Below are 12,278 nucleotides of genomic sequence, written 5' to 3'. Positions count from 1 at the left end.
AATGAGGGGTTTGTACACCAAAAACCCCATAAAAGCAAATTGCTGAAGGCCCAAAGTTTTTTGAAGAAACACGAAATACACCAAATGAGACTAATTGTACAAAAAGACCACGACTCACAACTAGTGAGCGTTGTCATCAAACCAAGTAATTCGGTAATCGCCGCTGTCGGAGCCGACAGCACTATTGTCGCACGACTTGGAAAACGCTGAATTTGAGTCGACATATGGCAGTTTCAGACAGATAGAAGAATGAAAATGACACTTACTCTAAACATGAGCTGTGCTAATTGGTCGACACCCACAGAGAACGTATAGTCATTGGTATCAATGAATCAGAAGTTGGATTTTAACTACTGGTGTGATTTAGTATTACTTGAACCTGATTTAAATTGAATATATAGACATAAAACTCTTGCAGACGGTCTGCATTGTTACTTTGTGTGTCTTCTTGCCGATTAAACCTGTGGGTGAGGAAAAGTCTGTACTCCGCATTAGCTACCCAAGTGCTTAGAAAATTAATCGGTGATTCATCCTAATTCTGAATATCTCAAGGTTATTCAAGGTAAAGACGGTCGATGATGTACGAGCCGATAGCAGCTCCCCAGTTGCTAAGTAAGTTGGTGTTTGTTATAACTAGCCAAATTGCGCTTCCATCATCAAACCTTGGGTCTTGCACAAAGTTGTTAGGCATGATGCAGGTGAACCATGAGGTCTTTTGTGGAGAGGAAGGGATGTTCACAGATTATATGAAGGCACAGTGTGTTTGTCACATAAACATTTATCTAAAGTAGTGTAAGTTGACAATTTTATAAATCATTCTTTCTCAAGAATACGAGGGCAGTTAGAGCATTTTTTAAATTGCAATTGTTCAAGTGTTGGAGACAGAATCGAAATCTGTCCAAGGTTTTTAAGTGACCGTGCTCAATGCACTGAAATATCCTTCCTTAGCTTTATGATCTTCAACGGCTAGCAAAGCAGTTTACGAACATTATTGCTATCAATAGCCAATGCGTCAAATAATATTCGTTGGCTCTTAAACCGCTTGACAACAATATCGCTGCTGGTTGTTCTTCTTTTCAAGCCCGGTGGTAGCTAAAATATTAGATATGGCGGATGCTTTGTGTCTTTGCTTCTGTTTAAAGATTATCACAAATTCATTGGAATGGCCATCTGTCAAGTCGTGGAAGAAAAGAATGAGATTGCCGCATGTTCAGTCACCTTTCTATAGGTGCTTGGTACTTCTCAACATTAGAACTAAACAGCCCATTATCTAATTTCAAGTATTAAATAACTTTACTATTGTGTTAATAAACAGATATTAACTGCTCGGCCACTGAGTCTGCAACTGGTTAGGGCATGTACGCAGTCGGACGTACAACCTAACCAGTTCCGTACACCTTCATAGCTATGTGTCAGGGTAAAAATGAGACGTCGTACGACAACAATGATCGAGCTGCTGCTCCTTAATTAAAACATAGCGTTTGATCTTTGACTATGCCAAGGGTGAAAAGTGATTTGGAGTGCGGCCTTTGAACTTGGTCATAAAATCCTAATCACACCATCCACTAATTAGATGCTTAGTATTTAAGAACTTCAACCTTACGTCAACATAAAACTCATCCCAGTAGCCACGTCCGTATATACAGTCAAAACTCATGCTCGGTGTGTCTGGTTCTTTATGAGGTAATGCACAGAAGAAATTATGAACAAGTTTCAACGTGCGTAAAAAATCTGTGTACGAGTCTATGTGAACATCCTGACGACTTTTTGTAGATGAACACACTTTTATATACATATTATCACAAAATCTGGTAATATAACTCTAATGCACCTCCGCATGTTAAAACTGTTAAAAGCTTTTATAAGAGAGTGGAATATCTACAGCACCGTAATTAAATAGCATTCAGCGTTCATGCCAGATGACAAGCAATCATTCATATAAGGTTTTATATAATGGTTGTTTAAGCACCACGTTCATGACGGGCCACACATTACGGTTTGTTCTGGTGATTAATTAGTAAATTTGAAATGTGAATGCAAAAGCGAAAGCGGCTCGGAATTGGACACTCCTTGAACACAAAAACTATAGCATTTATTTATTTTCACGCAGGTTTGCAATTTCGAAAGGGTTGGACGAGCTGAGAGTAGCAAATTAAGTATACGAATTTAACAATGCAGTTAGAATGAGGGCGCAGTGAGTAGGAAACGCAGAACTCCATATTTGGTTTTTTCTTTCATTTCTTGACTTCGCAACCGCTGCGATTGACAGCACGGTCTAAATTTGATCTGTGAAAAACTTTTTACTTGGGCTTGGAAGTGATTCGTGCGTGTGGGGAAATTGCATGACAGAAAACAGATTGCATTAGACTGCGAATTGTACAGTTTGGTTCCATATGAAGTCCTCGACTCCAAATGGCAGCATCAGGATTATGCGACGAGAGACGGGGGTGAGCGGAGATGGAAATAGTGAATCTGAATCTCGGACACCGCCGGTAGCGAACGAGTTGGGTGGGAGGTCGGCAACACCTACGACGTCTGGAACACCAACGACGCTGGAAGAAAGAACGGCCGCTTATCAAGAAGCCAGGAAGCGTATCTTCAAGGATTTTCCGGAATCTGGTGTGAGTGGTGAAGACGATGACGACAGCGATGCACGAGTCGGAGACGGTTCTAAACGAGGAACATCGGAAATTATGGCAGATGATGAAGATTTTCCTAGACGGTCACAATACATACCAGTTGCTGGGGCAGGGCCGGGGTATTACTATGATCGAAATTTGAGTAATCAGGCATATTATCAGCAACAGCAACAACAACATCAGCAGCAACAATCACATTATTCGTCATATGGCTACCCATATGGCGGAGCGAATGCAAGCGAAGGAAACTACGGACGACAGTATCGACCAAATATTCCAGCAGTCCCGCCTGGAATGCCAATGCCAATGCAGCAAGTACAGCAGACACAATCGCAATTACCAAATACAATTGCACGCGGGCAGCAAAATCAATTTCCTCATGGCCTTCAGGGTCAAGCTGGGTGGAATCAATGGTCTACTAGTTCTGGACAATATGCAAATTCTACGATGAACGAAATAACTTCACTGAATCAGATGAATCATTATGGACAAGCGCAACCTGGGTATGCATGGAGACCACATGCAAACCATCAGCAGTCGTACCAACGACAGCAACAGGTGCAACAGCAGCAGATATATGCTTCGCCTGATCAGTTCCAACAATCAGCGGCGTACGCGTATCAGCAGCAAAGTCGCTACGGTCATACTCATGCCACGGCACTGTATCCTACACGGTCAATGAACCCAACACAAGCACCTGCTGGCTCAGTTGCTCATTCTGGCCAATTCCAACTACCTCAACATCAACAGCAGCAGCAGCAGCAGCAGAGACAACAACAAAAGCCACCAGGCACTGCTAACGTAGCACAGACTGATTAAACGATGTATCTATTAATAAACAGAATATTCTATTTGTGAATGTAAAAGTATACCATGAGCAAATGTGCGGCTGAAAATACTTTGACCACAGCGCCGAGCCCCTTCGATCGACCCACATGTCAGGCGATGCCACTAGTTCGTGTTCAGTTTTGATCTTGGAGTTACTAAACTTGACGTTTTAAACTCTAAAGCAGAACCTTGCTGTACGCAAACGTATTTTATCGCCTCCTCTCCCCCCACTCATATCAAACAGTATGCATTATGCAATAAGAATCTACTTATTGCCGGCGTTATAATTTTTCATCCTTAATATTATCATGATATACAATGACCAAAAGTACAAATTGCCTCTCTCGCGACTTAAAAGATTCAAGACTAATTACTACACAAACTATGTCAGGTCCAACACCGTCTCCAACAGCTGATACTCATTCCCGACGATTGACCGAATCAAATGAAGGAGAATCTCCATCTTCTGCAAATTCAAAACAAAAGAAAACAAACGATGGTGAAATAGTCCGTCGTCGAACAAGAACTGGCTGCTTGACTTGCCGAAAAAGGTATTGTATTTTTGCTCCAATTCCGCCTGTTCTCCTCGATGCTTTTACTTACAACTACAGGCGTATAAAGTGTGATGAAGCAAAACCAAAATGCCAGAATTGTATGAAAAGCAGGCGAGTGTGCGAGGGTTACGGCGCTCGTACGGAGTATCAGGCTGCTTATTTTAATACAAAGAATCCTCCGATAATTGAGTATGGACAGTATCCCCACTACATCAACTATGGGCCATATGTTCAATCCAATCAGCTCTATGCTGCTTCTAACTATTATACTACAACAGCGGCAGCAGCTGCCGCTGCTGCGACAGTTAATAATTCGTATATCGATCAAGCAATGGTATATACTCCCATACCGTATGCATCTGTTCCAGCACCTCAACTGGGTTGGGTGACACCGAGGTCTCAGATCTCGATGCAGCAACCTGCGATGTTTGATTATTTACAGGATGACCAGGTTTATCTACCTGAACTAATGCTTTCAGAACCGAGCATCGTAAAGCAGAACGATTCTGATCAACTGGTATTAGAGTGCATTGTTAACAGTCTGTCTTCGTCACCATCATTAAGTCCACCATTTCTGGCAGTCTCATCATCAATCGGTGAATCACAGGCTACATTCCAGATGGTACAAAGTCACCGCTGATGCACGCGGACGCTCAACGTATGTTTCGCCATTTCATACATGTCATTTCTTACGAAATAAGCTTATACGAACGATTCAAACCGGCACCGCATCAGGACGTGATTGGCGCAACCGAGATAGGAACTACTAATATCTGGTCGTACGATATTCCGGTAATGGCGCTGTCCAGTAGGCCACTTTTACACGCAATTTTGGCACTTTCTGCACTACATCTTTCTACAGTTATCGGTGTCAGTGCCGAGTCTGCGATGCCATATCATCAAGCGTCATTATTGCACTACCACCTCGCTCTCAGACGACTGGCAAAAACATTGCAGGAGCGGAGGGCAGAAGAAACAGCTGAACTCTCGAATTTTGCAGCTAGTTTAATATTAGCGTTTTACGAAACAACGACAGGCGAGCACGATAACTTGGCGCGACATTTACAAGGTACAAGTAACTTAATGCAAGGGTTTGACATGCATATGTTTGCAGATGATTATAGGATTAATTTATCAGATCCGACCATAAAGGTAGAGTCTGTGGCTGAGCGAGCCGATGTGAATATGAAGAAATTAAGAAGGACGAATGCCATGGTAAGGCTCGACCTAAAGTACTTCTACTTACGGATGGATGTCATGCACTCAATATCGGCCGGTGTCAGACCATATCTTGCGTGCAAATTTTGGGATAACTTGCCAGTTCGTTACTCTGATCGTGGCATTGAATGCTGGGACACGATGCTGAAGAGTGCCATTGTTTTGGCGGATTGGGTGGTTCGCGAAAGTGCGCGCAAACGAACTACATTTTTCAAACCTTCGGCTGAAGAAACATCACTGGCAGAATGGAATACTATACACAGACAATTGGTCGAAGCTCAAGAAGGATTTTCGCAAAGATTCGTTGCCGAGTTTATACCAGACAATGGAATATTCTCGGGGACAATCAAGCACCAGACCGTACTTGTGGCAGTTATTGATCTTTACCATCAAATGCTGCATATTCTATTACTGCGCAATAGACCGATATGGGCGCCCGAGCCCGCATTCAAAGGTGGATTGCGCAATGTGTTTGTGCCTGAGATTTTGAAGCACACAGCCCCAATCTGCGAGCACATTGGACAATGCATTCAACGGTTATGATACAGTGAGAGGTTTTTACCCGAGACAGCGTCATGGGTTGCATTAACAATGCCGTTACTGTACGCGGCTGTACAATTTAGGCAGTCCCATCGTCAAAGCTGGGCGCTTGAGATTCTCGACGAAGCCTTTACCCGAACAGGTTGGCGCACAGCTTTGGTCATTCGTGTAGGTCTTGAACGAGCCTATAGCTTTGTATCAATGACCGTTGTCCAGCAAAACTAAGCTTACGAAAGTTAATTATCTGCAATTTAACACTTATATACTGTAACCTATATTTGTACAAAGTTTAAAAATAAGGTTGAGTAAATAAGCTAAAAAAATTTGAACCTTAATGCTGATAAGCGAAACCTTTGTCAATCGTTAAAATCGTACTTATTTGAAAGAATTAATTGTCCAGTATATAGTCCCATGGATGCTACACTTAACAATCCACTACTGTGCAGTTAGGGAAGCACATAGATAACATATGAAATATAAAAGAATATTTTTGACTATATATTCTCATATCTAAAGTGTAAGCACTACGAGTTTTACCATAAATCCCCGCTTTTTCAGCAAACTTCAAGCCTCAACGTTTCTTTCAAATTTCAGTCGCGTGACTTTTAATTATGCTAAGGGTAACTAACTCTTTATCTTCCGCTGCCAGAGGTCAAGCGACTCCTCACACCTCCGCGCCAAGATCTGCACTATTCAGCAATTCGCGTGCAGCAGCCGCTGTGACACCGAGCAGTTGGAATGTTGCTTTACAAGGTTATGACGTACCCAATAACAGTGTTGTTCGTAGCTTCTACTCTTATCGCTTTCCTCCATCCAAGACTAAATACCTTTTACTACCTTCTACAGACTGAATGATTTGCTCGACTTAAGACTGTAATGTTCTATGGAGATCTGCTTGGTTTTTGTTTTGGGACTAGCTCATGTTAGTAAACGTTTGTAATCCCCATACTTGCATAGAAAGTTAATCTTTATTAAACAGTCTGATTTGTGCTAATGCCACACGTCAATTGACTAGATTAATATGGAGTTGAAGCTAATTCACCGGCTTGTCGTTTTCAAACGCATTGTTACGTCTAACTCTGCTCACTCCTTTAAGGCGTATACAACACTATTTTTAGGTACTTTTCACAGGTGCTGCCTTTGCTTTTAGCTTATGCCCAGGTAAACTGTCTTAGGTCTTTAGCACGCTCCTTTTTGAGGTTTAGGGTAATTAACGCACTTTCATGATCTGCACGTCACTAAAATGTTTAATTCGTTTAAAGTAGTGCATGCCGAAACTTTAGCCGATATTCTCACGTAGCATCTAACTTTATTTTGTCACTCAGTTCACAGCCTCTGCTTAGCTATTTAGTTAATCTTTTAAACCCATTGTTAGGCACCATAACATCAAATACAGTATGATTGCACTATTGAGACCAGTTCTTATTCTGGTCTGGTTTGCACTTGTCTGCTCAGCCTCAGCAGCCGAAATTACCTCTGGTTTTTTCCAATTGTGACCAAACCAGTTCAATTATAAATGCACGTGTCTTTGCTCTTGATTATAACCATTCCAGTTCATCAGTAGCAGTCAATTTACAAGGACTAGCAGTCAGAACAGCTTCAGTCACAGCTCTGCTACTCGCATGTGTGCACGATAGACAATGCCAACAATATCCTAGGCAGGTTACTAATTTCTGCTTATGGCGAGCAAAGATTCAGCTACGACTTTAACCCTTGCGACTACGATCTTTCTCAAATCCGTCCAATCCAGGAAGGAGACTTCAACATTTCAGGGGTAGTCCCGATCCCAGAAAACATTGCATCAGGCATACCAAATGTTGCATTGAACCTGCCAAATCTTGACGGTTTCGTCCAATTCTTATTGCTCGAGAATGACAGCCAAGTTGGCTGCTTTGGCGTCAATAAGTGCGGTCGACACTACCGCTGTCGATTTTGCAGAAATTTTCCACTGGACTCAGTTCATGGCTGGCCACAAGTGGGATGTATTCAATCCAATATCCGGCGGTTTATAGCGCATTCACCAAGAACTTTGGCTGGTCCACTCTAATTATTTCATGGGGGAGCATGCAACGGTTAATCGACAGCCTGCGTCGACACACCGGTGGAGACTTGGACATGTCGTCCTGGGATATCACTTAAGAAGCCGTTGTCGTACCAGATCAAGGTACCGCGTACCTAGTTATGGACCAGACCGCAGCGTTAAAACGTCGAGCGGTCGGCCTGTCACTAAACTCAACAATGCGCGTCGCCAATCAAATCAGCGGTATTGGACGATACGTTGAAAGCTTGTCAGTTCCGAGCCAAAATTCATTCATGACCGTTTTGCTGTTTCTGTGCCTCATCATGTCCACCACCACCATTCTCGCTGTCTTCTTACTCAAACTGTGTCTTCAAGGTTTGACGTCTTTCACCCATCTCAACAAAAATCTCAGATCATTTAGAAAAAGATATCAACTTTTTCTTGGCACTTCTATCGTTCGCGTGGCCGTCATGCTATGCGGCACATCAGCGCTGTATTGCTTTTACGAGTTTCGAACTGGTGACTCATGGACAGTGATCTTACTAGCCGGTTGGTGTTCGGCTTATTAATGATCACGATCTGCGGGTTTGCATTTCGCATATTCTAGCTTGCAGACAAAGTCAAACGAGAATCATCGATGGGGATCGAAACATTGTATGATCATAAACCATGGATCCGGAAGTACAGCTAGTTTTACCCGCAGTCCCCAGTTGCATTCTGGTGGTTTTTTGTACTCGACGTTGCCCTCACATTCTGTAAATTTGCATTCATCGCTTTTGCGGACGGACAAGGTCTTGCTCAAATCGTCGGCTAGTTCGTGCTCGAACTCATTTTTTTGCTCGTACTTATCATCACAAGACTGTTCGTGACTAAGCCAAGCAATTCTGTCGCAATCATGATCTCACTTGTCAGGGCAATCTCACTCGAATGCATGCTCGCTTTTGTTGAGGAACTCGGGATCAAGATTGAGACAACCACTATTGTCGGGTTTGTGATTATCATCTTGCAGTCTGCGTTGACTCTCATTCTTGCACTCGTGATATCAATCAGTGCGCTATTATCAATCTTTGGTAAATCAGCCCGCAAGCGCAGGCGGCAAGAACGTGGACGACGAGAATCCAAACTACCGGGATTTGAATTTATAGAATTCCTCCATTCAGCCCCAACTAACAAAAATCACCTTTTCTATCAGACAAACCAGAATGGATACTCACACACAAAAAACCGGAAATGCAGAAACGAGAACGCGAAGCCAGAATATCAGGATTTCATCACGAATCCTCGTACGGGCAACCCATTGCTCCATTCGGGTCGGTATGCGAGGTCACTCCCGAAAGCTTGTACGAAACCAATCATGCAAACGAATACATCAGTTTCACTCGACAAGAACCAGATCCAGAGCAATTGCCACTCATAATCAGCAGGAAATCAAAATATTAGTTTGCTCATGGCTGTCGGTACCAAATTTCAGAATATATAGTGTGCGGCTTTCACGTGACACGCGTTGATGTGGAACGGTGTGGCATTTCGCTCACAAATTACTACCCTGCCTTAAATCGCAGGAGATCTTTGGTAACCTGACTCTAACCAATACATGCTGTAAAGATAACCACTTATATTGGGCAAGCAGTTGTTGTAGAGTGTGTTAAATATGTTATAGTGATTCAATTTGAAATAACTATCTAATACAATTGAACAACATTACGTAAGTATGACGCGAATATCATCTTCAATTCAAGGTAGGGTAATGTTAATATTTGTGCATCGAGAAGTCTGTATTTTTCGGTAGGGCAAGTTCGTACGTTCAATCGCAACCAGCCATGGCCTCGAGAGAACCAGTTGCGAGGCCAGCAATGGCAAGACCTTCATTGGTCAGACCTGTAATGACAAGACTGCCGTCAAGTAAATATGTCTTTACGCCGACAAAGCATGCACCGACTACGAGAGCAGACATCATGACTGCTTTGACAGAAATGCTTGCAAGGCTGGACGTTCATCACAATTCTAATCAGTCTTTATCTGAGAATAGCGTGGCAGACCAGGATGCTGTTGGCTCAACATCTGAAGCTCATGTACCGAAAAGCAAAAAGTCTCTCAAGAAAGAACAAAATAGACAGGCAAAGAAGGACCGCAAAGCTGAACATATTGAAGAGGTTGCAAAGCCGCAGCGTCAGACCCGCCAGCCATTTTGGTTTGAGAAATTTCTCTGGTTTTTATCGAGTGACGGTTACCTTGTTTTGACTGGACGATACCCGCAGCAGTCCGCCTTATTGATGACTAGGCATTTGAGTGCACACGACATCATAGTCTCGGCACCCACACCATCCGCAGGTATAGTGATTGTCAAGAACCACGTCCATGCATTAGTTGTGCCGCCTAGCACACTGTCGCAGGCGGCCACGCTAGCGCTCTCAACTACGTCGGCATGGGACACGAACGGGCTTTTGCCAGCATGGTGGTGTCGCGAGTCAGCCGTGAGCGTAACTACGAACGTTGAGCGTGCTATTGCGGATGACATAGAGTTTACGTTTAGTCTGACGGTTGATGAGAAAGCGAAAATCATAATTCCGCCCCCAATCATGGCGATGGGTGTCGGGTTTATGTTTATAATTGACCAGGCGAGCGCAAACAGACGTGCAAAATTACGGGATGAAATAGGAGTTGTGCCTGATCTTGCTCGCGATGAACCAGCTGAGCAAGCCGATCCACAGTCTGGTATCGAAAATGAAAATGGGAACGAAGATGACAAGATTGAGGAGCCGAACGATTACGGCATCAGCGAAGACGAGGGCGAGGACGACGACGAAGAAGAAGATGACGAGAACTCAGAGAACTTAGACTCGGACTCGGCTGAGCCAGAAGCTGGATCAGGATCAGATGCGCGCTCGTCAAGATCTCAGTCGGCTCAGGCATTACCTAGAGGTAAAAAGGCCAAGCTCAAAAAGATTCATGTCAAGTATGGCGATCAAGACGACGAAGACCGCGCTCTGCGAATGAATATCCTTGGGTCTGTCAAGTCCTCTCAAAAAGCAGCGCTTGATGCAGCTAAGGAGCAACGGAAGCGGCAGCGCGAAGAGGAGGAAGCAGCAGCCCAGGCGGCACAGCAAAAACTCGCACAACAGCAACGGGAACGACGTCAGGCTGCGACAGAGACACAGCGTGTGCCTGCTCGTGCTGACGTCCTCCTTGCGATAGATGACGACGAACGCAACGAAACTGTTCCACGTGATATCCTGATTGCGCGACCTACCCGTGATGACGTTTTAGTGTCTGCGTTGCCTGTTTTTGCACCTTGGTCAGCAATGGCGAAGGTAAAGTACAGGATTAAGGTATTTCCCGGTGTGGGCAAACGAGCAAAAATTTTAAAAAAGTGCCATGAGTTCTTTATACAGGGCATGGGCGATCCTATAGACCAGTCGTCTCGTGACGTTGAACGGTGCTGGCCGCGCGAGATCGAGCTGGTCAAGTCCGTGTCTGACGGTGAGTTTGCACTACCGGTTGGAGTTGCAAAGCTGAGGGCATTGGTGCCGACTTTGCGTCAAGCCAAGAACAATGCATCGAGACAAGCAGCGCCTGCCAAACACACAAAGAAAAAGAAATAGGTTTATTCATGTACAATAAAGGAATAGTCTATAATGCCTGTTTTAGTCTTTCGGCAAACTTCTCTTTTGCCAATTGGTAGGCGTTCATTAACTGGCAAGTTAGCGTTGACTGTAAAACGACATTGATGAATACATACTCCCTGTTCGCTCAAGTCGAGGTTCTTGACTGTGCTGTCATAGGCAGGTGGCCGTGAGACACGGGCGGCTATTATGCTCGCATCCGTCTCCAAAATAATTCCATCATCTACTGTTTCATCGACTGCGAGGGATACAAGGTCGTAGTTATCTATAATAGTCCGCTTATCGAGTGAGTGTCTAAATACATTGTTAAAATGTTCAATTGCCTAGTATTACCAAATCATACTTAAGCAGAGTCTCTAGTGAATCTCTAATCGCTAGTACGACCTGGTAAATCATCGTCTCGTTTTCGTTAGGGCCGCCGACGACGTAAATAATCACATCGACAACCTCTTTATAGACGACGACATGGTTATCGTACAGAATGATATCGGTTCCTTGCTTGTGAGTCTTCTCAAACAAACCTTTCTCAAATGCGCGCTGCTCTTTGATTGTGTGATACTGACTCGCGTACTGATTGTGTGGATATGGATGAGGTGGCTGATAATATTTTGTCAAAATTCTGTGAGAATCGTTATCGACAATCAAGATAGCCTCGACCGTGAAAAGTGTCACGTTTGCCTGTGACATTTTGTACTGATTTTAATGAACTGAGCGAGTCCTTGGATCCGCTGTGCGACGACGACATGTGTGGAAAGGGTTCAATATCCTAAGTATGTCACATTTATGCCAGTGATACGTTCTACGTTTGCGTATATATCATACCGTATGGAACAGCTCCATATACCATCCTTATGTG

The 12,278-nt window shown here is 43.7% G+C and overlaps 5 protein-coding genes across 5 annotated transcripts; 4 read left to right on the top strand and 1 right to left on the bottom strand.

Moving 5' to 3' along the window:
* Positions 1–2,393: 2,393 nt before the first annotated feature.
* V1512DRAFT_248003 (uncharacterized protein) lies at positions 2,394–3,458 on the top strand (the record flags this gene model as incomplete). Its single annotated transcript, XM_066914517.1, has 1 exon — positions 2,394–3,458. One exon carries the CDS (start codon positions 2,394–2,396, stop codon positions 3,456–3,458), a length of 1,065 nt encoding a protein of 354 aa, XP_066771073.1.
* A 393-nt stretch (positions 3,459–3,851) lies between these two features.
* On the top strand, positions 3,852–5,782 carry V1512DRAFT_276358 (uncharacterized protein; the record flags this gene model as incomplete). Its single annotated transcript, XM_066917861.1, has 2 exons — positions 3,852–4,617; positions 4,641–5,782. 2 exons carry the CDS (start codon positions 3,852–3,854, stop codon positions 5,780–5,782), a joined length of 1,908 nt encoding a protein of 635 aa, XP_066771072.1.
* Positions 5,783–8,531: 2,749 nt separating this feature from the next.
* Positions 8,532–9,238, top strand: V1512DRAFT_166629 (uncharacterized protein). The gene has a single exon (XM_066913098.1). It carries the CDS (start codon positions 8,695–8,697, stop codon positions 9,214–9,216), a length of 522 nt encoding a protein of 173 aa, XP_066771071.1. The 5' UTR covers positions 8,532–8,694; the 3' UTR covers positions 9,217–9,238.
* A 128-nt stretch (positions 9,239–9,366) lies between these two features.
* Positions 9,367–11,442, top strand: V1512DRAFT_263417 (uncharacterized protein). Its single transcript, XM_066916489.1, has 2 exons — positions 9,367–9,504; positions 9,569–11,442. The coding sequence occupies exon 2, from the start codon at positions 9,620–9,622 to the stop codon at positions 11,399–11,401; it is 1,782 nt and encodes a 593-aa protein (XP_066771070.1). The 5' UTR covers positions 9,367–9,504; positions 9,569–9,619; the 3' UTR covers positions 11,402–11,442.
* Positions 11,416–12,168, bottom strand: V1512DRAFT_166627 (Longin-like domain-containing protein). Its single transcript, XM_066913097.1, has 3 exons — positions 11,766–12,168; positions 11,539–11,716; positions 11,416–11,492 (listed from the first exon to the last, which is right to left on the bottom strand). Exons 1-3 carry the CDS (start codon positions 12,107–12,109, stop codon positions 11,430–11,432), a joined length of 585 nt encoding a protein of 194 aa, XP_066771069.1. The 5' UTR covers positions 12,110–12,168; the 3' UTR covers positions 11,416–11,429.
* Between the last annotated feature and the right edge of the window lie 110 nt (positions 12,169–12,278).

This window comes from Lipomyces arxii (assembly GCF_038497795.1).
Source record: "Lipomyces arxii strain Phaff 12-163 unplaced genomic scaffold V1512scaffold_9, whole genome shotgun sequence".
NCBI classification, from domain to species: Eukaryota; Fungi; Ascomycota; class Lipomycetes; order Lipomycetales; family Lipomycetaceae; genus Lipomyces; species Lipomyces arxii.
This window is presented reverse-complemented; position numbering and strand designations above follow the sequence as displayed.

What these genes read in the sequence shown, in the direction of transcription:
- V1512DRAFT_166629 (XM_066913098.1), top strand. Translation starts at nt 8,695, where the DNA reads ATGATCTCACTTGTCAGGGCAATCTCACTCGAATGCATGCTCGCTTTT.
- V1512DRAFT_166627 (XM_066913097.1), bottom strand. Translation starts at nt 12,109, where the DNA reads ATGTCACAGGCAAACGTGACACTTTTCACGGTCGAGGCTATCTTGATT. An exon ending in TCACTAGAGACTCTGCTTAA is followed by an intron (nt 11,717 to 11,765) that starts GTATGATTTGGT and finishes CAATGTATTTAG; the next exon opens with ACACTCACTCGATAAGCGGA. An exon ending in TCGACTTGAGCGAACAGGGA is followed by an intron (nt 11,493 to 11,538) that starts GTATGTATTCAT and finishes CTAACTTGCCAG; the next exon opens with TTAATGAACGCCTACCAATT.
- V1512DRAFT_263417 (XM_066916489.1), top strand. Translation starts at nt 9,620, where the DNA reads ATGGCCTCGAGAGAACCAGTTGCGAGGCCAGCAATGGCAAGACCTTCA.